The following is a 23,532-nucleotide window of genomic DNA, read 5'->3' as shown; positions in this document are numbered from 1 at the left end:
ATATCATCTGAGCCAGGCTTGTAATTTTTTTCTCCGATTCACACCTGGAGCACCACAATTGTTCGCTGCAAAACGTGTCAACATCTGGTCGCCGCCACATGAGAAGAGGTTCGGGTTCGTCGTCTTCTTTACGAGAAACCGAAACCTGGGGGAAATTTCCACATTTCATATTCACAAATTTGATCGATAAACGATCATAAAAATGGTAAATAATCCTAAAATGACACAAATTGAAGTGAGCTGCGTTGATTAACGGATGCGGTATACAAATACAGGGCGGAGCCAGCGGGCGAATTTGACTGATAACTCAATGATCGGAGGCAGCAAAGGTTCGGAAAATTTGAAAAATGACTCGGCTGCCTTGTAGGCATTCTGGGCCTGTCAGATTACCCGCACCGGTACTTTTAGAAAGTGTTATTTACATTTTTTCTGATTATATATTCTTGGAATATCGCTTGGATCCGTTCCTGAGGTACAACTTGATAGCTGATCGATCTGTTGTGAAGACGAAGCATTCCCAGTGGTTTCCAGCTGATTCAGATCGTAGTTTCAGCAGACTTTGTCATCATTCCAGTTTAAGGATTAGTGTCTCGATACGCACTTGTGCTGTTGTAACACCTTGTTCTGATATATCTATATATATATATATATATACAACCGACTGGCGATTCAATTTGTTTTCGGTTACCAATTCGCGATTGAAACAATGATGAAGTGGATCCGTTTAAAAATCGTCAGTCGCTTGTCATCGATTAACACTCGACACAATACTGCGTGAACAACTCTCACAGTAGTGAGCGCTGAGCCTGTTCTGGAAAAGTTAAACTCGATCCTGTAGTCGCAGCGCGCGATCCTGTTGTCAAAGCTATTTGATTCTTTCTGGCGAGTTCGATTTGAACAGATCGTTTTAACCGATCGCGCGGTATTGTCGATATATCGACGACCATGGAAAAACCGGCGTCCAATGAAAATTCGCGATTGGTCTCGGACGCAGAAGGCGGCAAGGAAGGCGGATGCTGCGCTGGATTCTTCCGCATTCTGCAGCCATGTCTGGCCGAACTTATCGGCGTTACGTTGTTCGTGTTCGTCGGTTGTATGAGTGTTCAAGATGAGCAGTTGAATAATCGACCCTCTGCGATCGCTATTGCCGTAACTCATGGATTCGCGATTGCGTTACTCGTCGCTTCTTTTGGCCACATAAGGTAGGCACAAAACGATCCAGGGTTAAATGAATTATGAAGTCCCAAAATAGAATTTTATATGATGAAATTTATTAAAACGAAACCTTCTGGTTTCGTTTTGATAAATTTCATCTTCTAAACTGTTCTTCTCAGAAATGTTTTGTCTTCGTCTTTCAAAGTAATTTACATAAGGCTAAACAAAAATGATACCTTGTTTCTCCGCAGCGGCCGGGTCATTTTTGTAAAATATGATAAAATTTATAAACAGTTCATTTCTATAGCGGCCGGGTCTATTATGGTAAAATTGATCACGATTTAAAAAAAATTAATGTATAGGGTAGATAGGCGGCCGGCCGGGTCAACATTTAAGCTCAGCAGAGCGGAGAAACAAGGTATCAATTTTTTTTAGCCTAACTCCTTGTAATTATGTTTTTATGCTCGAAGCAATTGTAATTTTTGTGGGGCAATGAACTTTCATTCAATAATTCTAAAATTCATTCTTCTTTCACGTAGTAGTCCCATAACTTCGCTGTCTATATGGATGTGTATTTAGAAATAGTATAATGTTATTGTAATCATTATCTCTAAACTTTAGAAACCATTTTCGCTTTAAATCGTCATCTAATTACGTCGCCGATTTATTGCACCAATTAACCGATTCAATTTGAAACAGCTGCCGCGGCGATCGTAGGTTCGCCGTGAAGGAAATTAATTATTCGACGACGTAACTGACTAAATAATACCGGTAACTTACATATATATGTATCGGTTAGGCTGATTCCTGGAGTAATCAACCACTAGGATGATGCTATATTTGTATAAGCGAATGCATATACGTAAAATAAGCTTTGGACTGATTCGGCCCGGTTGGACCCCGGGGATTGGACCCCAATACGGTCTCTTTTTCTAATGACTCTTACTAATACAGAGCAAGCCCTCACCCATAATACACAACTAGAACTTAGGATTTGAAACTGTCTGAGACAGGATTCCTTTCACTTAATGTTACTTGGTTTTTTTGTAATGAGCCTTCGTGATGGAAATAAGCGTATTATGTTTGTAAGTAAGTCTACTAAAACCCTGAATCAGTCAATGCTCTGTGAAATACCGGGTAATTAATGTCCCACATTTAGCTGGTACGCCCTTGCTAAACCTATAAAATAAACAATTCCAGATCCAGATCCATTATACATTTGTCTTATTAGAAAATACTCACATTCATGACGCTTTAAACAAGTTGATATTTCAGAATTAAGCGCATGTCATGAAGTAAATATCATACATAACAATCTTTCGTCTATGGCTAAAAAACGATTATTGTTTGTGTATAATATATCGGCTAAATGGAAGTTACCCGTGCTATTCGATATAATTGCCTGATTAGACGACCTAGACAGATGATGTATTTATTGATAGTTGATACTTAATTGAAGTATGATATTAATACGTAAACTTCCCGAAAGCATCGAATTTACAGGAACGGATTACCTATATGCGCGATATGTACTTCATGACGCGTGGCGAAGTTAGTGTATTCCATAGACAACAAGCGCTTTCTGATTCAAATAGAAAGCCACGATTACGAAGTGGAATTAAAAAAGGATTGACGTTTTGGACACGAATGCTAAGAGTATGGCCGAGTGTTTTTTTCTCAAGGGAAATGACGCTTGAGAGTTATGTAATTCTGTCCTAGGCTACTAATTACTAGTTATAACACTTCTTCGAACGCATAGATCTAATTAGTGCATATGTATTTTCGCACATTTACACCGCAAACAGATGTTTTGTTACGGTCACAATACGTGAAATATATATATATATATATATATATACACATATAGAAAATCGTATTTATACAGTTTGAACGGCGGTTCTTTTTCAACATCTGCTGCGTCGATGTATATAAAATATAGAATATCGTCGCCGCCAAACGTTTGATTTTTGTTATTTAATTACACAGATCGACATGTTTCGCCACATGTGGGTGGTGCGACTTGTTGCATCTTTGCGCGTTTTATAAGCGAACGTTTTTATATCGATTTCAACGACAACTAAACGTTTTAATTCATAAACTCGCTTTGTATCAGGAATTCTAGTACACGCACGCATCGACCGCGTAACAAATGGAGATCAAACGACATTTCGATATCGATACAGAGGATAATTATGCCGCTATTGCAGCTGTGAAATCGGAAAAATAATTACTCCGAATTTTGATTTATCTAAATTTCCGTACTACGCAGATGTGGCAAAAATTTAGTGAATGAAAAATGTTTGCCTACGGGTAACGCTACTGTGGCAATCGAGGATTCCGCTTGTGGCAAGCGACGAACCGCCAGGTTCGCTGGTAGATTCTCGGTTATCCGTGTTGGAAAAACCGCTGCAACAGCAAGGTGTTTTCACGAGGACCCGCCAGGTTTGCTCGGTGAAATCTAAACCTTTAGGAACTTTGATCTATCAGATAATTCAACTTTTTAAACCTGACAAAATTCATCAAACTAGGTCTCCTTGTAGATCCCTCCAATATTACCCGTATGTTTATTGCAGTATGTTATAAATAACGTTTGATATGTTTATAAAATGCTTATATATTCAGTTTTGGTAATTAATTGTAAATACTGTAAATTCCTCCATATACCACGGAAATATACCCAGTAATACTCAGTAAAATGTAATCGTGAATCTATTTAGTGACTCGTTTTGACTCTGCAGCCTGGGAATTCAGTTGCAAGTATATTGAAAATTAATTAATTGTGACTCCGTACGTGAAAACGTACGTATAGACGCGACATCTGGCGTTGCGTATTGGTACCTGTATTACGTAGTCTTGATAAAAAATCACCCAAAACAATTTCCATTCTTTCAGCGGTGGACATTTCAACCCGGCAGTAACTCTGGGCGCTGCCTTATCGGGAGGAATCAAACCGATTGTAGCGATATGTTACGTCCTCTTTCAGCTAGGGGGCAGCATCATCGGAGCCGGAATATGTCGGGTATGTAAATTTCAATTCAAAGGCTTCACTCGAATCAGGAATTCAAATTACAGTACATTTACACCCGAATAACCTTTGGATTGTAATCTTTATTTAGGGGGCGTTGTCGTTCCAAATTCGGGTTAACTTTACCCGCGCCCAGGACGTCAATTTCGGCGCCACTACGTTGGATCCCGGGGTACACCCGGTTTGTGGACTGGTCATTGAAACTATGATAACGCTGTTGTTGGTTCTTACTGTATTGATGACGGCCGTTGATCTTCACGGCAGAACTAACATCGCGCCTCTGGCAATCGGCTTTGCGGTTACTGTTGGTATCTTAGCCGCGTGAGTAGACATGTCGAATGCCCGACAATATCTTCCTATAAATATTATTCTTATGTCGATTTCTACGTTATTTCTTCACCAATTCTTCAATTTCATAGCATTAACGACACCGGTGGCTCTATGAATCCAGCTAGAAGTTTTGGACCAGCTGTTTGGGCTCATACCGTTGACTCAAAACATAAAGGAGTTTGGGCCGATCATTGGATATATTGGGCCGGACCTGCCCTCGGAGCTGCCCTTGCGGCTTTGATTTATAGGTAAATCATAACCCTTATAAATCTCTTTGACAGCACTTGTTTTCCCTTTTACTTCCAATTCAGATTCTTCCTGGGTGGAGGTGATTACTGGAAGCCACGTAAAGCGTTTGGCGAGTGCCTCAGTGTGGGTGTCTCTATATGGGCCAGGCTTGGCCAAAAATGATCCCGGATATCCTTCACACTGTTGATCGGTTTGCCTGATATCAATAGAACTACAAAATTGTATTTCCAAACGAATCCTCGTTTGGGCGATATAAAACTGTTTCACATTTCATTGATATTAGCTTTTTTCAATGTGATTAGATCTTCAGCTACATTTCACTAGAAATAGACCCTTCCACCAACCCGTTCAAAGTGGGGTATATTAAGGAAAACCCAACGTTCGTCAATCTTTTCTTCTTTGATTTTCAGATTGTTCTTCGCATCTCCAGATAGAAGAGTTCTCTTCAAGAATAACTGAAAAATGTATCGAATTACGTTCAAGACAAAACATCTATTTTCACCACCAAATTTCTAAATAAGGCTTTTTGATTACTTGGAGCAAACACGGAAAAGCGAAGGATAATACATGAAAGATTAAAAGAAAAATCTGTTCTTTTACAGACTCTTTGAAAAGGAGACAGGGAAAAAACAAAAAAATTAAAAATTGTTCTTTTATCATTTGAGTATTTTTCTCATATAATGCTGGAAGTACCGCGTGAAAATTTAAAAAATCGTGCTATATTCAAATGAGGGGAGAAGTGAAGATCAGGATTCTGTGCTGCAAGCAATAAAAAGCCTTAACATCGTTTACGCTACAATAACACGTTTCCCATAGTGTTATGAATTATATTTTTCGGATCTTTGGATTCTACTCAATAAACTAAAAACCTGGTGAATAAAGTTCTGAACTGTCAAACATCATCGTTTTTGGGAAGTGTTGTAATCAGAAACAATATGTTAACAAGTCAAAGTCCATTGCATCTTGTATCATCTTGTAGTCATCATTGTCAGTGTGTCGTCAGTTCCCTTGATGGGACAGATGATTTCGCCAAAGAACCACGATGCAAAATGAAGATAAATTAACATATTTTATGATTTGCTATTTATTCCAAGATGAAAAATCAAAAGTTATCATCAATAAATAATTGAACGTCGCCGTCTATTTCTTACTAACGTTACCGACACGCAGAAACTTCTTGAAAATCAATAACTATTATGACACATTATAAACTGAAACAATCGATCCCTGAAAGTATGAAACAATTTGCTATTTTTACCTTGAAATTTTCAAAATTCTCACCGAATCGTTTGGAAAATGGGAGAAAATGATACTTACTCTTTTCCGTAATCGTGTATACTGTTCATGCCGGTCATTGCCATTCCGTTAGGGAAACTGAAGTCGATTTCCTGAGCCCAGTCAGCGAGCCAGCCAGACCAGTAACGCGACTGTCCAGGTTTGGTAGCCTATATAAAGGTGAATGTGCGAATTATAACCACTTGCTAGAAATAGGCAAACTTTGCAAATGCGGTAAACTTACTTTGCAATATCGCAACTTCCATCGTCTGTCCTTTTTCCATTATCGTGGTAACTATAAAACCCGGTGACTATGCCGTTATGAGGACACACGAAGCTTACAACTCTATCCCAGTCATTCAGGTAACTAGACCAACTGCAATTTCCGACGTAACCCGATCGACAGCTCATGTCGAACAGTCGATCTTCGCGACCATTGTCGTCTAGGCTCTTGAACCACTGAATATGTTGATAACGAGGACACTGGAAACTAGGCGGTTGGTGCCAACTGTTTTTCCAAGCCAGAGAATGACATATCCCGAGTAAGGATATTACTACCACGAGTAAACCGGTCATCTGAAAAATTGCAAAAATGTTATTTCAAGAATAAAACACGAATACTAATAGAATGCTATCGAACAGTGAAACATCGTGAACGCGTTACCTTCAACAACTTCAGAAATTCGACTCCGTTAGAACAAGACAGCGACGTTCAAACAACGAGTGAGTGGATTCGCGAAATTCGTGACATTTAAAGAAGACCTGAGCAGTCGCGTGGTCGACCGGTGCGTTTTCAGTTGACCAATGAAATCCCAGTATCGTCGTAGCGTGCACGTTGAATATCTTTGTTAGATTCAAATTTAGCATTAGTTGATAGTTGCGGTTAATGTTTGAATGTCACAGTCACAGTCTTTAAGTCAACATTTATCAGCCGGAGCTAGCTACGTTTTGAATCGAACAAGAGTAAATCATACATGAAATAAGTTTTCATTGTTTCATGATAATGATTTATGAAATTTTATATCTCGAGTTGTTTTTCATATCCACGATAACTATTTTGTTTCATTGCTACGGCGTCCGGTTCAGTGTTCATTTATTTTTTGGCAGTTTTTGACCTAATTGACCCTGCAAATGTTTGCAATGCTGATTTCGAGGCAATTTGAACGATATTGCATCTTATATCACGAATAATTCCCCGTCACATGCAAAATTATCAAATCGTTCCAAACTGAAGCAATTTCTAGGATCGCTGACTTGATGGCGCAGCCCAAAGGATTCAAGAGATGTCAACCATCACTTGACGAAAAGACATATGTGCTATATCCATATATGACAAATTTATTTAGTTAGAATTATATAATAGTTCTTCACTTATTTCATAGAATCACTGGTTTCTGTCACACCGGGCTTTGTGTATCAAGCTATCAAGCGCTATAAACAATTCAATCAAATAATTACTTTCGCGATTCATATATATAATTTCTACGGCCATACCCTGTCCCGGTGTGATCCGATGATATGAGCCGAGGTAAAACTTTGTAACTTTGACGTCCGAAGCTTTGGATTTTTTAGGATTGGTCAGGTATGTGGGGCGAAAACCTTTTCAACGCGTAGCTAAGATGCTGGCCTATGAGCAGCCATAAGCAGGAGTCCCCCAGATTTACGCGCGTATATTTGAAATTAACGCTCGAAATTTTCATTTCTTAGGATAAAGAAGATTTTGGAATTTTCGACGACGAGCATAAAGGGAGGCGTATACTGTGATAGATTATATATGTGCTACCTATAGGTGTGTCATCACGTGCAAGGTATAATTTAGACGTAGGTGTAATTGAGGGTTCTTACTACGTGAGTCAGAGGACGGCTGTATAATCTATTCCACTCGATTTGCAACTACGGCGCGTCGTAGTCCAACAGCACTCACATCTGATGTTCCTACATTGTGATTGTTAGTCTTGAAATGATACGATCAAATGGATGTTGAAAATCTCACGACAACTTTAAAACCGACTGTAAAATCATGGTCCGGGTTTTGTGAGCGGATTGTGAATTCTAAGCCGTACCTTTGGGACCTGAAATACGGGTTGTATATGTATATTTTCGGTTACGGGCCCGCGACGATACTCGGCGTCGTTTTAAACATCATTACGATCCTAGTGTTGAAGAAGATGAAAAATGAAGTTTATTATTTGATCAAAGTTTTAGCTGTTCTCGATGTATCTTACTCGACGAGTGTGTTCATCATGTACCCGTTACGCGCAATTCACATTTATATACATTTGGGTAAAACTCTATTCTATATTGGTGACTGGAATTATGGCTGGGAATTTATACAAGTGGCCATAGGCCCATATTTCATGTTTCAACAAATCCGAAACTGGTGCGTCGTACTAATTAGTTTCGAAAGACTTGTCGTAACACTTTTCCCTTTGAAATCACGATTGTTCTGGAATCGAAAAGTTGTGACCTCTCTCGTATTTTCTATCGCGTTGTACGGGTTTTTTTGTTATTTTCCACAGTTATTACCGAGGTGGAGGCTTCGATCAGTCGCTTGTGTCAGTGGGGACCCCGGAGTGACGTTAGCTCGAGGTAGATATTTCAACTATTTCCAGAAGTCGGTATTACTTCAATGGAGGCTTTATTCAAATTCCTGGAAAGGAACCGTATCCAGTATCATTTTTCCGATGTGTTCCTTAATTCTTGTCAATGTTATTTTGATTATTAGTTTAATATTCATAAAGTTTTCGAGTGGAAAGAACTTGAATAAGAGCACTGATACCAGTAGTTTAGAACTGCGAGTTTTACGAATGTCGTTGGCTTTAGTTTTTGTATACGTCACCTGCGAATCATTAATATTCATTGAAAAATTGATAGGCCCAAAATTGGGAACTTTTTTTTTTCGTATTCCCGGTATAAACGCCATGGATTCTAAAATTATTTTTCGGAAAACGGCAATCGGTTTGACTGTCGTTGATTCCTGTTTAAACTTCGTCGTCTATTGTTTTACTAATAATAAGTTCAGGCTCGCTGTGAAACAATTGTTCATCAAATACATGCGCGGGGCGAAACATTGAAATATGGATTTCGTCTTATTTTCAGTCTAAATTCAATGAATAATGAATTAAAAATCCTACTCAATGAAACCAGAAAACGTCTCAAAAGAAAAGGGTATTTGAATTTTAGAAACAAACTTATGTTTATCTGGCAAAACGAAGCCTAAGCAGTAAGCGATAGAGTTATTTCGTGGGTAAACCACTCTCGTTCCATTACACAATCAGTATAGTTAGTATAGTTTATTTTGCTTATAGATTGATACAAAGATATTCAATCACAATATGATACGGAACAGTATGAAAATATAATAACAATCATCGTAGCAATAGATTATGCGAGGAATTAGGAAAAGCCAAAGTTCTCGCAAATCCCTCGTCCATTCACTCCCACATGCACACCCCCCATTCACTCTCATGTGCACACGTGACCAAACATTAGGATACATACGTACAAAATGGAAAAACAAGCAAGTAGCACGTAAAGGCTATCGATCAACAGTTAGAACTAAGGAAATGATAAATACTATTTTTGACATATAGTTTATAGCCATTGATGATTGATATAGGTTCTAGAAAAGTAAATTCATTCATCAAAAAAAAAAATGAACGCAGAGGCGCAGACAATCGTTATAGCTACATATTTCACCAAAGAATTTCTTTTTCCTTCATTCCCCATCAAAGTAATGTATATGATATCTAGAGTTAACGAGTAAAACATTTTCTAAGCAAACGTCAAATCATTTGTTCTTTACCTCGAGTTTAGTAAAGGGAACATTTTTTTAAAGAACGACAAGCAATGACGTATTCCCAAAAGAAAAACGAAGATTCATATTATTTGCTTATTTATTCATATCGAAATCTGATAACAAAATCATTATCGATGGTGCGCGGATACCAGGCCGGAAAAGTATTCTAAATTACTTGAGGTCGATTTCTGTATGGAACATGCGCCGTCAGCTCCTCCAAGGAAAATGTCGCGAGTCTTAAAGAAAACTCACTCATATTCTATAACTTGCTTATTTTATTCATAGATCGAAATCTAATTAACAATATTATAAAGTAATTATCAATGAATAACAATTTTACAAAGTAATTATCGATGAATGAATCGTCGTCCACAACTTCTCCACAACTCCACAACTTCTAGAATTCACTAATCATAAAAACACATTCTGAACTCAAACAATCGATCCCTGAAAGTATAAAACAGTTTTGTTTTATAACCGAAGAAATTCTCATCATGGCGGAATAATTTTGACCGAAAATACACTTACTCTCTTCCGTTATCGTGTATACTCTTCATGCCGGTCATTGCCATTCCGTTAGGGAAACTGTAGTCGATTTCCTGATCCCAGTCAGCGAGCCAGCCAGACCAGTAACACGACTGTCCAGGTCTAGCAACCTGCGGATTATAACCAGTTTCTAGAAAACGGCAAACTTAATGTCGAGCTAATCCGGTGAACTTACTTTGCAACATCGCAACTTCCATCTTCTGTCCTCTCTGTGATTATCGTGGTAACTATGGAACCCGGTGACTATGCCGTTATGGGGACACACGAAATTAACGAGTTTATCCCAGTCATTCAGGTAACCAGTCCAACTGCAATCAGTTCCGACGTATCCCGGTCGGCAGTTCATGTCGAACAGTCGATCTTCGCGACCATTATCGTGTCGACTCTTAAACCACTGAATGTGTTGATTATTAGGACACTGGAAATTGAGAGGTCGGTCCCATTGGTTTTTCCAGGCCACAGACATGTGACATATCCCGAGTAAGGATATTACAGCCACGAGTAAACCAGTCATCTGAAAAATAGCAGAATAAAAGTTAACAACTAACGTTCAAAACGAGAAATATGAATAAAAGTCTATCAAACAGCGAAACATCGTGAAACGCGTTACCTTCAATCGGCTTTACAACTTCAGAAATTCGACTCCGTTAGAACAAGACAGCCACGTCCAAACAGCAAGTGAACACGTTCGCAAGATTCATGACATTTATAGAAGAACTTACCGGTCACGTGGTCGACTGGTGCATTTTTGGTCGACAAATGAGATCCCAGTATCGGCGTAGCGTGCATGTTGAATATCTTTGTTAGATTCAAATTTAGCACAAGTTAGTTTAAACCGTGAAAGAATCCGAACTCAATCCAGTCAATCACAGTCACAGTCGTGTAGTCACCATATCAACCGGAGCTAGCTACGTTTTGAATCGGGCAAGAGTACATCATACATGAAATATGTTTTCATTGCCAAGGACAAGATTATGATTCACAAAATTTTGATATTTCGAATTTCTTTTGATCGGAATACATGTATTACCAACTAATCGTAACAGGATTTGATTTTGGAAACAAAACACACGCTGTTTTATATAGTAACTGTGTAATCATATCATTCCGGTTTAACATAGCGCAGATAAACAACAGTTTGTTCAGTTGCATCATTTCGCATCACAAGCTTTCTTTTTAATCAAAACTCGATTATATACGAACCAATCGACAGAGATATTTGAGTTTAAATGCGCGTGGGCAAAGCAATGATGTTATCGTGCTTTAGGTCGTTAGATCGAATCGTATCCGGTGTTTTTCGCTGTGTTTAGGGGGAATGACCTCAAATTGCAGTTTGTTAGGAACTAAAGATGTGTATATTAATTCTGTCGTTAAATTACTTATTTCATCTGTGTATGTTCACTAAACGACTGTGAATGTGAATTTCCGGATTTAGTTCAGTCACGGTTCAAACAGCAGCCACGATCAAATGATTCTAAACTGGAATCATACTAAGTGTAACACTATTCAACGTGCACCACACCAATACCGGGACTTCATTGGTCAACTGAAAATGCACCAGTAGACCACGTGACTGGCTAGGTCTCCTATAAATACCACGAATTTCGCGAATCCACTCACACGTTGTTTGAACGTCGCTGTCTTGTTCTAACGGAGTCGAATTTCTGAAGTTGTAAAGCTGATTGAAGGTAACGCGTTTCACGATGTTTCGCTGTTTGATAGAATTATTCGTATTTCTCCTTTTAATCGTTTGTTTCTGCTATTTTTCAGATGACCGGTTTACTCGTGGTTGTAATATCCTTACTCTGGATATGTCACATTTCAATGGCCTGGAAAAACCAATGGGACCAACCTCTCAATTTCCAGTGTCCTAATAATCAACACATTCAGTGGTTTAAGAGTCGACACGATAATGGTCGCGAAGATCGACTGTTTGACATGAACTGCCGACCGGGATACGTCGGAACTGATTGCAGTTGGACTGGTTACCTGAATGACTGGGATCGAGTTGTAAGCTTCGTTTGTCGTAAGGGCATAGTCACCGGGTTCCATAGTTACCACGATAATGGAAAAGAGGATCGACGATGGAAGTTGCGTTGTTGCAAAGTAAGTTCACAGAATTCCCTTAAGTTTTCCCATTTCTAGACGCCGGTTCAGACTCAAAATTATCAATTTTTGTTTGTATGCAGTTGGTGACCAAACCCGGACAATCATGTTACTGGACTAGCTATCTGGCTAACTGGGACAGTCAAATTGACTACAGTTTCCCTAATGGACAAGCAATGGTCGGCATGTACAGTAAACACGACAACGGAAAAGAGTAAGTAGTTTTGTACAAATTCAAGATGAGAATTTGAGATTCGAGAATCACAATCACATTTATGAACGCTTTGTTTTATAATTTCAGGGATCGATTGTTCAGGTTTAGAATGTGTCGTTTCGCTGTGTGTAAAGCCGTCGGTATGAAAATTCTCGACCAGTTACAATCAACACATACCGGCACACGAGTTGTCGGTATTGCTACAACTCAGGGTTGTGCGACTGGTCATTCATTCATGCTGAATCTTGGCGGAACCGATAGCGTTGTCGAGACAAGTTCATTCACTACTTCGACAGAGAAATCATTCACGTTTGAGACAACTCTATCGGTCACAGCTGAGACCTCGGCAAAATTCCTGGGTACGGGTGGCTCCGTGTCATTCGGAGTGTCGCAGTCGTTTGGCGGGTCTACGACATGGGGCAGCTCCTACGAGAAGGCGACATCTGTCGGCAGGGAGAGTACCGCTGCAACGGAAGTTACGTTCACCGGCCCCGGCGCTGCTTTGATAATGGCTGACGTCAGAGAGTACAGAATAAACACAAAGAGTGTGAATGTTGAATACGATATTCATTGCGATGACGGAGCCAGGTACAAACAGAGGGGTGTCGTCAATCTAAGCCTAAAAACTTACGGCGTCACACATTTCTCCTCTTACACCGCTAAGTACAACCCAGGTCGCTGCTCGAGATCGACGAATGAATGCATCAGACAACTCGATGGTAAGAAGGCGTTGAACCCTTACACCATTGTCGCTGATTTCAAGAGATGTTTTCAAGGCGGAGTTGGTACCGTTAATAAGAAATAGACGGCGACGTTCAATTTGTCGTTAATTAATTGTTAGTTAATAAGTTATCGTTAATTAAAAAACTTCATACATAAAATCTATATGTCATTTCAATGTTTAAATCGAGGATTCTTATGGCACGTTTCAATTCTTATGCAAAATCACCAACCAGTTGAAGGATAGGCCAGTCATTGCCATTCCGTAAGGGAAACTGTAGTCCATTTCCTGATCCCAGTCAGCGAGCCAGCCAGACCAGTAACACGACTGTCCCGGTTTTCTAGCCCTGTATAAAGCTGAATGTGCGAATCATAAACGCTTGCTAGAGAAATAGGCAAACTTTGCAAATGCGGTAAACTTACTTTGCAACATCGCAACTTCCATCTTCTGTCCACTTTTCCATAATCGTGGTAACTATAAAACCCGGTGGCTATGCCGTTATAAGGGACACACGAAGTTAACGGTCCCAGTCATTTAGGTAACCAGTCCAACTGCAATCAGTTCTGCCGTAACCCGATCGATAGCTCATGCCGAACATCTTATCGTGTCGACTCTTAAATCCACTAAATGTCGGTCGGTCCCAACGGTTTTTTTCCAAGCCAGAGAAGTATGACATATCCCGAGTAGGATATTACTACCGCAAGTAAACCGGTCATCTGAAATTCTTTTTCTTTCAATAATTCCCCATCAAAGTAATGTATACGACTAGAGTTAACGAGTGAAACATTTTCTAAGCAAACGTCAAATCATTTGGTCTTTTCCCCGAGTAAAGGCAACACTTCTTCAAAGAACGACATGCAACGACGTTTTTCCAAAAAAAACAAAGATTCATATTATTTTGCTTATTTATTCATATAAATCTGATAAAAAAATCATTATCGATGGTGGGCGAAAACCAGGCCGGAAAGGTAATCTATATTACTTGAGGTCGTTTTGATTTTACTAAAATCTTGTCTTAATATATTTTTCAGACGGATGGCTCCGCATTTAGTGAATCGAGTCCTTCCGATTTCTGTATGGAACATGTGCTGTCAGCTCCTCCCATTAAAAGGAAAATGTCGCGAGTCTAAGAACAAGATTCCAAAAGAAAACTCACTCATATATTCTATAACTTGCTTATTTTATTCATAGATCGAAATCTAATTAACAATATTATAAAGTAATTATCGATGAATAACAATATTATAAAGTAATTATCGATGAATGAATCGTCGTCGTCAACTCCAACTTCTTGAATTCACTAATCATAAAAACACATTCTGAACTCAAACAATCGATCCCTGAAAGTATAAAACACAATTTTTGTTTTATAACCGAAGAATCATGGCGGAATAATTTTGACCGAAAATACACTTACTCTCTTCCGTTATCGTGTATACTCTTCATGCCGGTCATTGCCATTCCTTTAGGGAAACTGTAGTCGATTTCCTGATCCCAGTCAGCGAGCCAGCCAGACCAGTAACACGACTGTCCAGGTCTAGCAACCTGTGTAAAAGGTTAGGCGAATTACAGCGGATTATAACCAGTTTCTAGAAAACGGCAAACTTAATGTCGAGCTAATCCGGTGAACTTACTTTGCAACATCGCAACTTCCATCTTCTGTCCTCTCTGTGATTATCGTGGTAACTATGGAACCCGGTGACTATGCCGTTATGGGGACACACGAAATTAACGAGTTTATCCCAGTCATTCAGGTAACCAGTCCAACTGCAATCAGTTCCGACGTATCCCGGTCGGCAGTTCATGTCGAACAGTCGATCTTCGCGACCATTATCGTGTCGACTCTTAAACCACTGAATGTGTTGATTATTAGGACACTGGAAATTGAGAGGTCGGTCCCATTGGTTTTTCCAGGCCACAGACATGTGACATATCCCGAGTAAGGATATTACAGCCACGAGTAAACCAGTCATCTGAAAAATAGCAGAATAAAAGTTAACAACTAACGTTCAAAACGAGAAATATGAATAAAAGTCTATCAAACAGCGAAACATCGTGAAACGCGTTACCTTCAATCGGCTTTACAACTTCAGAAATTCGACTCCGTTAGAACAAGACAGCCACGTCCAAACAGCAAGTGAACACGTTCACAAGATTCGTGACATTTATAGAAGACCGCACCAGTCACGTGGTCGACTGGTGCATTTTTGGTCGACAAATGAAATCCCAGTATCGGCGTAGCGTGCATGTTGAATATCTTTGTAAGATTCAAATTCAGCATAAGTTAATGGTTGCGGTTAATGTTTAAACCGTGAAGGAATCCGAACTCAATGCAGTCATTCACAGTCACAGTCGTGTAGTCACCATATATCAGCCGGAGCTAGCTACGTTTTAAATCGGGCACGAGTAAATCATACATGAAATATGTTTTCATTGTCAAGAACAAGATTATGATTCACATAATATTGATATTTGCAAATTTCTTTATGATCAGAATACATGTGTATAAAATAACTATTTTGTTTTATCACTACGGCGTGTGGTCAATCATTGTTCATATCTGTTTTTGGCAGTGAAGACGTAGACTCCAGATTACATTTAAATAATCCAGATGCACGAGGACCTGTCGTAGTATTATCCGTTTAAAGTGTGTCTTGTGAACAGCCAGCTGAAGAATTATCTAACGACCTTCTGAATACCGCACGATATGTGACGCATGGATCAAATTTGCTATAATCGAAAAATGGATACTACCATTTTGATGATATTTTCAAGATTGAGGAAATCGGTAAACAAACAACGAAGACAATTCTGTGCAAAATAGATTGATGCATTTTATTCAATTCACGTATCAATTCATTTGATTTGTTGAACAAGATATCAGTCGAGTTTATGAAATACAAGGTTCCTCTGTATAGACGTCCATCCGGCACGTCTCATATTCTACCACTGCGGCCCCATCTTTAAAACCTCGTCGAACGGTGCGAACATGTTCACAACTGTTTCGAGATTTTCCCCCTGAAAAATAGAAGATCTATGGAAATGCTGAACAGAAAACACGGTCGATTTAGGCCTACAATATCACTGTAAAACCAGTCTCACAGATAGCTTCCGGCTACACCAAAATGTTTAAAAAGTTAAATGAGTGAGGTTTTAGTTAAGGATAAAAAGCTTTCAAGAGTTTAAGTAGAAATTAGAGCAGCAGTTTAAGCAGTAGTTGAGTTTTTTGATTGATAAGAAATTACTAATATTTCACTGTTTTTAAAGAGCGTAGAGATTTTAAGGATGGAAAGCGCTCATAAGCGATAAATCATTATAATCCTTATACTTGTTATCAGTATGATTGTTATTATCGAAGTAAAAACGGTTTAAAACGTTTATATAACCTAATCAAACATTTGAGACGAACAGTTTTGTGCAAATAGACGCAGGATACACTTACGCTGTAGTCCAATAATACGATCGCCGGATTAGGACATGTGGCTGGAGGTTTTGAATAAGAAACGTCACCGTCGAAAATGACTTCAAAATCAAATGCGCCTGAAAGGTTGAACATGATTGCATTTCATATATAAACTTAGCCTTAACTTTGAAAAATGTAAATAAATAAAACTCACCGAACAGGAAACCTTTAGCTGATGCTTTCGTCAGTCGACATGTTATAGCGTGGAAGAATACGTTCATGGCATTTGCATTGTAGCTAATGAAACCGCCATTCTCCTTCTTTTCTGCGTCGTCACCTGTGTGTTGAACGAAATTATGATTTATTCGTCTAATTCAAGGCAGTCATTTGTACAGCGTTGTAAAACTGGAACCATTAAATATACAGTCGGTTATTGACAATAAGAAGACATGTATACTCGGTTTTATCGCCTCAGAGAAAAATAACTGAATTCACTTTTTCATTGATGATTACTTACATTTATTTGCCTTATTAGTTTCGAGAATGAACTAAATCTCAACTTCAGACAAACATAAATGAAAAAAATAATAATCGATGTTTTTTCATTACTGTTTCTATGAAGATGTGATTTAGGCAAATCTCTAAACTGTCAGAAGAATAGATTTTATAGATGTATTTAATTGTGGGATTATTTATTATCTCGCACTAAGATATAGTACATCGTTGTCGGGCTAAACTTACGTAAATAACATGCAGATTTCACCATGCCTTTTAACATCCCGAAGTAGAAGCTATTTTTGACGTTGATACAGCTCTGATCCCGGGTAAGCTGATAATGCTAGAAAAATAATTCATTGACGGTAAGTTTTAATAATGCTGTTCGATTATTTTCTGTTATGTTTGATATTTACGCGACGCATTTACATTGTTCGCCAGATCACCGTAAAAATCAAAAGCGAACGTCGTCTTTTCCCCCGTCTCGTAATCAGCGTTCCACAATATCCAATGGAAGCGGTTAGTTTGATGATCGATGTCGAAACTGTAAAAAATTAGCATAGAATATATTTGTCTTTTTATCGCTCAGGGAACTGAGAAAATAGTCGAAGCTTCCACTTACATTCCAGACACCCTAAATGGTTTTATTTCGGGACGAAGCAAACTCAGCGAACTCGTAGTTCTGACGTCAAACTTACCGGACATCTTTGAAGGCACGCACCCGCACTGATTTTGGTTCGCTGCGGCGGACGTTAACAGCCCGACCAGAAAAACGGTCAGACCAACAATAATCGACATATTGATCTGGCACGTACAATAAATATTGTCACTGAGAAACGAAAGTGGAGTCATTATATACATTTTATTATCGAACGAAACCGGATGAACGATAAAAAGTAATAACATATTTTTATTTTCACATAAACGAATCGCATTAATCGATTTCGAGGTTCAGGAACTTTAGCGAAGTTTATTCTTGAATTATGTAGTTCATTTTTAATCGGGGTTGAAATGGATTTTTAGGTCCCGAAAAATAAACACCCAAGCATCCTCGGGGAAGGCCGAGCGGTTTTGTAGATATTCGCTCGCCACAGGTTATGTCATCAACGTTTAGCAGAGTGCAAATGATGTCGAATAAATCGAAAACGAACTGCTAATTTCACGTGAATCCTCTAATGTTTCCGTAATGTAAATGTTTCATGGCCAGTCTATTCTTCAATTGGTTGTTTAGCTGCTTTCTGGATTACGTCGTGAAATGACACAACTGCATCGTGAATTTACGATTTTGCATAAGAAATGAAACGTGCCATGAGAATCCTCTCGATTGAAACATTGATATGACATATAGATTTTATGTATGAAGTTTTTTAATTAACGATAACTTATTAACTAACAATTAATTAACGACAAATTGAACGTCGCCGTCTACTTCTTATTAACGGTACCAACTCCGCCTTGAAAACATCTCTTGAAATCAGCTACAATGGTGTAAGGGTTCAACGCCTTCTTACCATCGAGTTGTCTGATGCATTCATTCGTCGATCTCGAGCAGCGACCTGGGTTGTACTTAGCGGTGTAAGAGGAGAAATGCGTGACGCCGTAAGTTTTCAGGCTTAGATTGACGACACCCCTCTCTTTGTACCTGGCTCCGTCATCGCAATGAATATCGTATTCGACATTCACACTCTTGGTGTTTATTCTGTACTCTCTGACGTCAGCCATTATCAAAGCAGCGCCGGGGCCGGTAAACGTAACTTCCGTTGCGGCGGTACTCTCCCTGCCGACAGATGTCGCCTTCTCGTAGGAGCTGCCCCAAGTTGACGACCCACCAATCGACCGAGACATTCCGAATGAAACGGAGCTACCCGTACCCAGGAATTTAGCAGAAGTCTCAGCTGTGACCGATAGAGTTGTCTCAAAAGTGAATGATTTCTCTGTCGAAGTAGTGAATGAACTGGTCTCGACAACGCTATCGGTTCCGCCAAGATTCAGCATGAATTCGTGACCAGTCGAACAACCCTGAGTTGTAGCAATACCGACAACTCGTGTGCCGGTATGTGTTGATTGTAACTGGTCGAGAATTTTCATACCGACGGCTTTACACACAGCGAAACGACACATTCTAAACCTGAACAATCGATCCCTGAAATTATAAAACAAAGCGTTCATAAATGTGATTGTGATTCTCGAATCTCAAATTCTCATCTTGAATTTGTACAAAACTACTTACTCTTTTCCGTTGTCGTGTTTACTGTACATGCCGACCATTGCTTGTCCATTAGGGAAACTGTAGTCAATTTGACTGTCCCAGTTAGCCAGATAGCTAGTCCAGTAACATGATTGTCCGGGTTTGGTCACCAACTGCATACAAACAAAAATTGATAATTTTGATTCTGAACCGGCGTCTAGAAATGGGAAAACTTAAGGGAATTCTGTTAACTTACTTTGCAACAACGCAACTTCCATCGTCGATCCTCTTTTCCATTATCGTGGTAACTATGGAACCCGGTGACTATGCCCTTACGACAAACGAAGCTTACAACTCGATCCCAGTCATTCAGGTAACCAGTCCAACTGCAATCAGTTCCGACGTATCCCGGTCGGCAGTTCATGTCAAACAGTCGATCTTCGCGACCATTATCGTGTCGACTCTTAAACCACTGAATGTGTTGATTATTAGGACACTGGAAATTGAGAGGTTGGTCCCATTGGTTTTTCCAGGCCACAGACATGTGACATAGCCCGAGTAAGGATATTACAACCACGAGTAAACCGGTCATCTGAAAAATAGCAGAAACAAACGATTAAAAGGAGAAATACGAATAATTCTATCAAACAGCGAAACATCGTGAAACGCGTTACCTTCAATCAGCTTTACAACTTTACAATCAGAAATTCGACTCCGTTAGAACAAGACAGCGACGTTCAAACAATGTGTGAGTGGATTCGGGCAATTCGTGGCATTTATAGGAGACCTAGCCAGTCACGTGGTCGACTGGTGCATTTTCAGTTGACCAATGAAGTCCCGGTATTGGTGTGGTGCGCGTTGAATAGTGTTACACTTAGTATGATTCCAGTTTAGAATCATTTGATCGTGGCTGCTGTTTGAACCGTGACTGAACTAAATCCGGAAATTCACATTCACAGTCGTTTAGTGAACATACACAGACGAATTAAGTAATTTAACGAAAGAATTAATATACACATCTTCAGTTCCTAACAAACAGCAATTTGAGGTCATTCCCCCTAAACACAGCGAAAAACACCGGATACGATTCGATCTAACGACCTAAAGTACGTTGACATCATTGCTTTGCCCACGCGCATATTAATTAACTCAAATATCTCTGTCGATTGGTTCGTATATAATCAATGTTGATTTTAAAAAAATGCTTGTGATGCGAAATTATACAACTGAACAAACTGTTGTTTATCTGCGCTATGTTTAACCAGAATGATATGATTACACAGTAACTATATAAAACAGCGTGTGTTTTGTTTCCATAATCAAATCCTGTTACAATTAGTTTCGGTGTCTAGATATCTACAATTCTGCTGATCGTTCGAATACCTCAGTATGGCGGTGATGATTATGCTTTTTAGTTTTCTGGTCGGTTTGATCTCGGCGGCACCAGCAAACAACGAGTGCGGCTGCTTTCCGTTGAAGATATCCGGGGAGTTCGACATGAAAACGACGAGTATCCTGGCTAAAAGACTTCCCGAGATCAAACAATTTAGGATTAACGGATTGTAAGCATGTCTTTCTTAAGCCAAACGAACACCGTGGGCCAACTTCGGTTATCGGAGTTAGTCGACTATAGTCGAACTAAGTGAAACCGAATGTCAGTTAGTCGGAACTATGGTCCGGAAATAGTCGACCACGGCATTGAGCACGGTCGCTATAGTTTGGATATAGGTTCAAGATGGCCGACACTGTGAAATACGTTACGACTGAGCTAAGAACGTTCGATTATTAGTTACGACCACTAATCGACTAGCTACGAAAACCGATGTTGGCCCTGGCTGCGGGAAACACGGGAACAGGAAACAGAATCATGTTTCCGAGCGTTTCCATATGTATCGTGTACGATAAACATGGTTTCGGGTTTCGGGAAACAATGTTTACGAGATCAAATGATTCCGTGTTTCTGTGTTCTGTGCGTATTTGTAAAAAGAATTCTATGTTGGCTTTATTGATGAGACCTTATATGAAGAAAGCCACGTATCTGCAGAGACAGATTCAATCTTAGTTGTAGGCCTTGAATGTGTTTCGTTGGGAATAAAAACAAATTATGTTAATTTAATACCCATCAAAATGGATATTTAAAACGCATCATTTTATTCTATCGTTACGGACCGCTAACAGTATAAGTATTACAGATTCGACAATTAATATTAATTCTCTTTTTATGTTTGCAGTTTTGACCTGGACCTACCGAATAAACGATCGCATACAAACGTTTGGAACGCTGACTTCGAGACAGGAATTAAGACAACATTCGCTTTTGATTCCTATATTAAACTATTGAAAAACGTATGCATTGTCGTGATTTTTGAGAGTTTAGAAAATTCTCTTTATCTTCGGCCGCTCAAAACAGCTGTCCAGTCGTTTTGGAAAATTTGTGAAATCAAACATTTATTCAATGGATTTTTCTTTGGAAACAATCTATCGGAGATTGATTTGACAATACGCATGTACGTACTGACCGGTTGCGACCCTTTTTTTAGCATTTACAGATTATCCCGGGAGGCAACAGAAAATGTTTGAACGGACTACTATCCCCACGAATCTTCAAAGTATTAGATGACTATTTTGAAAATGGTATCAAGAACAGATGTCTTCTTCGTAAGTTTAATGATATAATTCTGATTCACCCCATTATTTAGACGCCATTTTAGTATTCAGACTTAATCTCGGTATTGGTCAACCAGCTAAACCACTCACAGAATTCTAACCCTAATGAACTATTGGAAAAACGCCAGCGAGTTCTCTGATTCTCAACTCTGCACTATCTACCGCTATCACAGTTTACTATCACTTATCTGATACTTTTTGTTATTTATCACGCATAATAAACAACAATTGGCAGGTGATATGTCTAAAACCACGACAACTAACGGCGTCATCACCTACCACACATTCATACTCGGAGACATGGCGTTCGATGCTCAAACTTGTCAACTGAAGACAATTACAGCTAAGAACTTTTTCATGGGTAAGTCGAATACGGCATCTTATCTCGGGGTGATTTCCAACCAAACCAACAGAAAAGGGCACTTTGAACATATTCAAACTATTATTCCAGGCGCGGTGGATTTGACATTGAAAGTAGATACCATGGCTGGTGTTACGCGCCCGATACCTGGTGTATGTCCTAACCCGGCTATCGATATGTCCAAGTCAAGCGTGAGTATTTTCGTGTTCATTTCGTTGATCGTCGCTAAATGTTTCAATCAATTCACATCGTTTACCGCCGTTGTGTCATAGATGATGCCAGAAATTTATTCCCATGCGCCATCTATCCGCATTGGTTGTAATAACGTAATAACAAGGCGGTCAAATTTCAACTCCTAGTGGAACTGCATCTATGCGTTTTGTCGTCACTTGATGCGTCACTTGATCCTCGCTTGGTGTTTGATTGCCTCCCGCCGATCAGCTACAAATCTAGGCCGGTGTAATTAGACCAATGAAGGTACTCCGACCAGGACCAGTTTGTGTTGGCGTGAGCTTCGACGGGAGGCAGTAAAACCCCGGCAAGCGAGGATGGCGTTGCATATTTTGGTTAAGTTTGATATCGTATTATGATTTGTTGTCCCCCTTTCAAGCAACCTTGCAGTATTTACCATAGGAATGACTTCCATTTCATCGTATTATAATCGTGTCTTTCAGGCCGAAGATATTTCTAAGATCGCTGCCTTGATGGCGCCACTCAACGAGTTTTCGAAATTAAAACCTTAAATATACGAATTTAAAACAATTCTGATCTATGGAGAAATAAACGTGATCGAGCTTTGACAGTAATTAATTAATTGTGTTAATAGTTATTCGTATTATTCCGGCAAAAAATCTGGTTCGTTTTTCACCACATGGATTTCTCAACCCTGCCATTAATTCGCGATAAAGAACAGCGGCCTCAGTAGCTCAGTTGGAAAAGGCGTGATGCAGTAAGTTGTATTCGCTATCGGTTCAAACTCTGTCGGCTGTTTGTGTGCA

General features: G+C 39.3%; 7 protein-coding genes across 7 annotated transcripts; 3 read left to right on the top strand and 4 right to left on the bottom strand.

The window, feature by feature from the left end:
* Positions 1-752: 752 nt before the first annotated feature.
* On the top strand, positions 753-5,974 carry LOC141904059 (aquaporin-8-like). The gene is made up of 5 exons (XM_074792510.1): positions 753-1,202; positions 4,048-4,174; positions 4,272-4,501; positions 4,600-4,758; positions 5,170-5,974. The coding sequence occupies exons 1-5, from the start codon at positions 946-948 to the stop codon at positions 5,216-5,218; spliced, it is 822 nt and encodes a 273-aa protein (XP_074648611.1). The 5' UTR covers positions 753-945; the 3' UTR covers positions 5,219-5,974.
* A 102-nt stretch (positions 5,975-6,076) lies between these two features.
* Positions 6,077-11,050, bottom strand: LOC141904499 (uncharacterized). The gene is made up of 8 exons (XM_074793088.1): positions 10,990-11,050; positions 10,555-10,893; positions 10,362-10,489; positions 10,242-10,280; positions 9,536-9,572; positions 8,814-8,873; positions 6,279-6,610; positions 6,077-6,204 (listed from the first exon to the last, which is right to left on the bottom strand). Exons 2-8 carry the CDS (start codon positions 10,891-10,893, stop codon positions 6,111-6,113), a joined length of 1,029 nt encoding a protein of 342 aa, XP_074649189.1. The 5' UTR covers positions 10,990-11,050; the 3' UTR covers positions 6,077-6,110.
* An 885-nt stretch (positions 11,051-11,935) lies between these two features.
* LOC141903587 (uncharacterized) lies at positions 11,936-13,580 on the top strand. The gene is made up of 4 exons (XM_074791774.1): positions 11,936-12,067; positions 12,150-12,485; positions 12,569-12,699; positions 12,787-13,580. Exons 2-4 carry the CDS (start codon positions 12,150-12,152, stop codon positions 13,502-13,504), a joined length of 1,185 nt encoding a protein of 394 aa, XP_074647875.1. The 5' UTR covers positions 11,936-12,067; the 3' UTR covers positions 13,505-13,580.
* A 1,006-nt stretch (positions 13,581-14,586) lies between these two features.
* On the bottom strand, positions 14,587-15,550 carry LOC141904073 (hemagglutinin/amebocyte aggregation factor-like). Its single transcript, XM_074792522.1, has 4 exons — positions 15,490-15,550; positions 15,055-15,393; positions 14,838-14,965; positions 14,587-14,760 (listed from the first exon to the last, which is right to left on the bottom strand). The coding sequence occupies exons 2-4, from the start codon at positions 15,391-15,393 to the stop codon at positions 14,721-14,723; spliced, it is 507 nt and encodes a 168-aa protein (XP_074648623.1). The 5' UTR covers positions 15,490-15,550; the 3' UTR covers positions 14,587-14,720.
* Positions 15,551-16,303: 753 nt separating this feature from the next.
* On the bottom strand, positions 16,304-18,073 carry LOC141904716 (uncharacterized). Its single transcript, XM_074793357.1, has 6 exons — positions 17,941-18,073; positions 17,748-17,862; positions 17,565-17,661; positions 17,038-17,160; positions 16,863-16,960; positions 16,304-16,438 (listed from the first exon to the last, which is right to left on the bottom strand). Exons 1-6 carry the CDS (start codon positions 18,021-18,023, stop codon positions 16,364-16,366), a joined length of 591 nt encoding a protein of 196 aa, XP_074649458.1. The 5' UTR covers positions 18,024-18,073; the 3' UTR covers positions 16,304-16,363.
* Positions 18,074-18,667: 594 nt separating this feature from the next.
* LOC141903556 (uncharacterized) lies at positions 18,668-20,289 on the bottom strand. The gene is made up of 4 exons (XM_074791717.1): positions 20,181-20,289; positions 19,763-20,098; positions 19,549-19,679; positions 18,668-19,461 (listed from the first exon to the last, which is right to left on the bottom strand). Exons 2-4 carry the CDS (start codon positions 20,096-20,098, stop codon positions 18,744-18,746), a joined length of 1,185 nt encoding a protein of 394 aa, XP_074647818.1. The 5' UTR covers positions 20,181-20,289; the 3' UTR covers positions 18,668-18,743.
* Positions 20,290-20,811: 522 nt separating this feature from the next.
* LOC141904141 (uncharacterized) lies at positions 20,812-23,344 on the top strand. The gene is made up of 6 exons (XM_074792664.1): positions 20,812-21,068; positions 21,738-21,852; positions 22,047-22,164; positions 22,409-22,534; positions 22,625-22,725; positions 23,209-23,344. The coding sequence occupies exons 1-6, from the start codon at positions 20,896-20,898 to the stop codon at positions 23,275-23,277; spliced, it is 702 nt and encodes a 233-aa protein (XP_074648765.1). The 5' UTR covers positions 20,812-20,895; the 3' UTR covers positions 23,278-23,344.
* The last annotated feature ends 188 nt before the right edge of the window (positions 23,345-23,532 follow it).

The sequence above is a fragment of the Tubulanus polymorphus genome, chromosome 4 (assembly GCF_964204645.1).
Source record: "Tubulanus polymorphus chromosome 4, tnTubPoly1.2, whole genome shotgun sequence".
Classification (NCBI taxonomy): domain Eukaryota; kingdom Metazoa; phylum Nemertea; class Palaeonemertea; order Tubulaniformes; family Tubulanidae; genus Tubulanus; species Tubulanus polymorphus.
The sequence above is the reverse complement of the archived record's forward strand: the minus strand, read 5'-3'. Positions and strand labels throughout refer to the sequence as shown.

What these genes read in the sequence shown, in the direction of transcription:
- LOC141904073 (XM_074792522.1), bottom strand. Translation starts at nt 15,393, where the DNA reads ATGACTGGTTTACTCGTGGCTGTAATATCCTTACTCGGGATATGTCAC. An exon ending in GGAAGTTGCGATGTTGCAAA is followed by an intron (nt 14,966 to 15,054) that starts GTAAGTTCACCG and finishes CCTTTTACACAG; the next exon opens with GTTGCTAGACCTGGACAGTC. An exon ending in ATACACGATAACGGAAGAGA is followed by an intron (nt 14,761 to 14,837) that starts GTAAGTGTATTT and finishes TTATACTTTCAG; the next exon opens with GGATCGATTGTTTGAGTTCA.
- LOC141903556 (XM_074791717.1), bottom strand. Translation starts at nt 20,098, where the DNA reads ATGACCGGTTTACTCGTGGTTGTAATATCCTTACTCGGGCTATGTCAC. An exon ending in GGAAGTTGCGTTGTTGCAAA is followed by an intron (nt 19,680 to 19,762) that starts GTAAGTTAACAG and finishes GTTTGTATGCAG; the next exon opens with TTGGTGACCAAACCCGGACA. An exon ending in AAACACGACAACGGAAAAGA is followed by an intron (nt 19,462 to 19,548) that starts GTAAGTAGTTTT and finishes TTATAATTTCAG; the next exon opens with GGATCGATTGTTCAGGTTTA.
- LOC141904059 (XM_074792510.1), top strand. Translation starts at nt 946, where the DNA reads ATGGAAAAACCGGCGTCCAATGAAAATTCGCGATTGGTCTCGGACGCA. An exon ending in TCGGAGCCGGAATATGTCGG is followed by an intron (nt 4,175 to 4,271) that starts GTATGTAAATTT and finishes ATCTTTATTTAG; the next exon opens with GGGGCGTTGTCGTTCCAAAT. An exon ending in CTTGCGGCTTTGATTTATAG is followed by an intron (nt 4,759 to 5,169) that starts GTAAATCATAAC and finishes TTTGATTTTCAG; the next exon opens with ATTGTTCTTCGCATCTCCAG.
- LOC141903587 (XM_074791774.1), top strand. Translation starts at nt 12,150, where the DNA reads ATGACCGGTTTACTCGTGGTTGTAATATCCTTACTCTGGATATGTCAC. An exon ending in GGAAGTTGCGTTGTTGCAAA is followed by an intron (nt 12,486 to 12,568) that starts GTAAGTTCACAG and finishes GTTTGTATGCAG; the next exon opens with TTGGTGACCAAACCCGGACA. An exon ending in AAACACGACAACGGAAAAGA is followed by an intron (nt 12,700 to 12,786) that starts GTAAGTAGTTTT and finishes TTATAATTTCAG; the next exon opens with GGATCGATTGTTCAGGTTTA.
- LOC141904716 (XM_074793357.1), bottom strand. Translation starts at nt 18,023, where the DNA reads ATGTCCGGTAAGTTTGACGTCAGAACTACGAGTTCGCTGAGTTTGCTT. An exon ending in GAAATCTGCATGTTATTTAC is followed by an intron (nt 17,161 to 17,564) that starts GTAAGTTTAGCC and finishes TTCAACACACAG; the next exon opens with GTGACGACGCAGAAAAGAAG. An exon ending in TCGTATTATTGGACTACAGC is followed by an intron (nt 16,439 to 16,862) that starts GTAAGTGTATCC and finishes TCTATTTTTCAG; the next exon opens with GGGGAAAATCTCGAAACAGT.
- LOC141904499 (XM_074793088.1), bottom strand. Translation starts at nt 10,893, where the DNA reads ATGACTGGTTTACTCGTGGCTGTAATATCCTTACTCGGGATATGTCAC. An exon ending in GGAAGTTGCGATGTTGCAAA is followed by an intron (nt 10,490 to 10,554) that starts GTAAGTTCACCG and finishes TATAATCCGCAG; the next exon opens with GTTGCTAGACCTGGACAGTC. An exon ending in CTCGCAGTTCTAAACTACTG is followed by an intron (nt 6,611 to 8,813) that starts GTATCAGTGCTC and finishes GCAATTTTTCAG; the next exon opens with ATGACCGGTTTACTCGTGGT.
- LOC141904141 (XM_074792664.1), top strand. Translation starts at nt 20,896, where the DNA reads ATGGCGGTGATGATTATGCTTTTTAGTTTTCTGGTCGGTTTGATCTCG. An exon ending in CAATTTAGGATTAACGGATT is followed by an intron (nt 21,069 to 21,737) that starts GTAAGCATGTCT and finishes TTATGTTTGCAG; the next exon opens with TTTTGACCTGGACCTACCGA. An exon ending in CAAGAACAGATGTCTTCTTC is followed by an intron (nt 22,165 to 22,408) that starts GTAAGTTTAATG and finishes AACAATTGGCAG; the next exon opens with GTGATATGTCTAAAACCACG.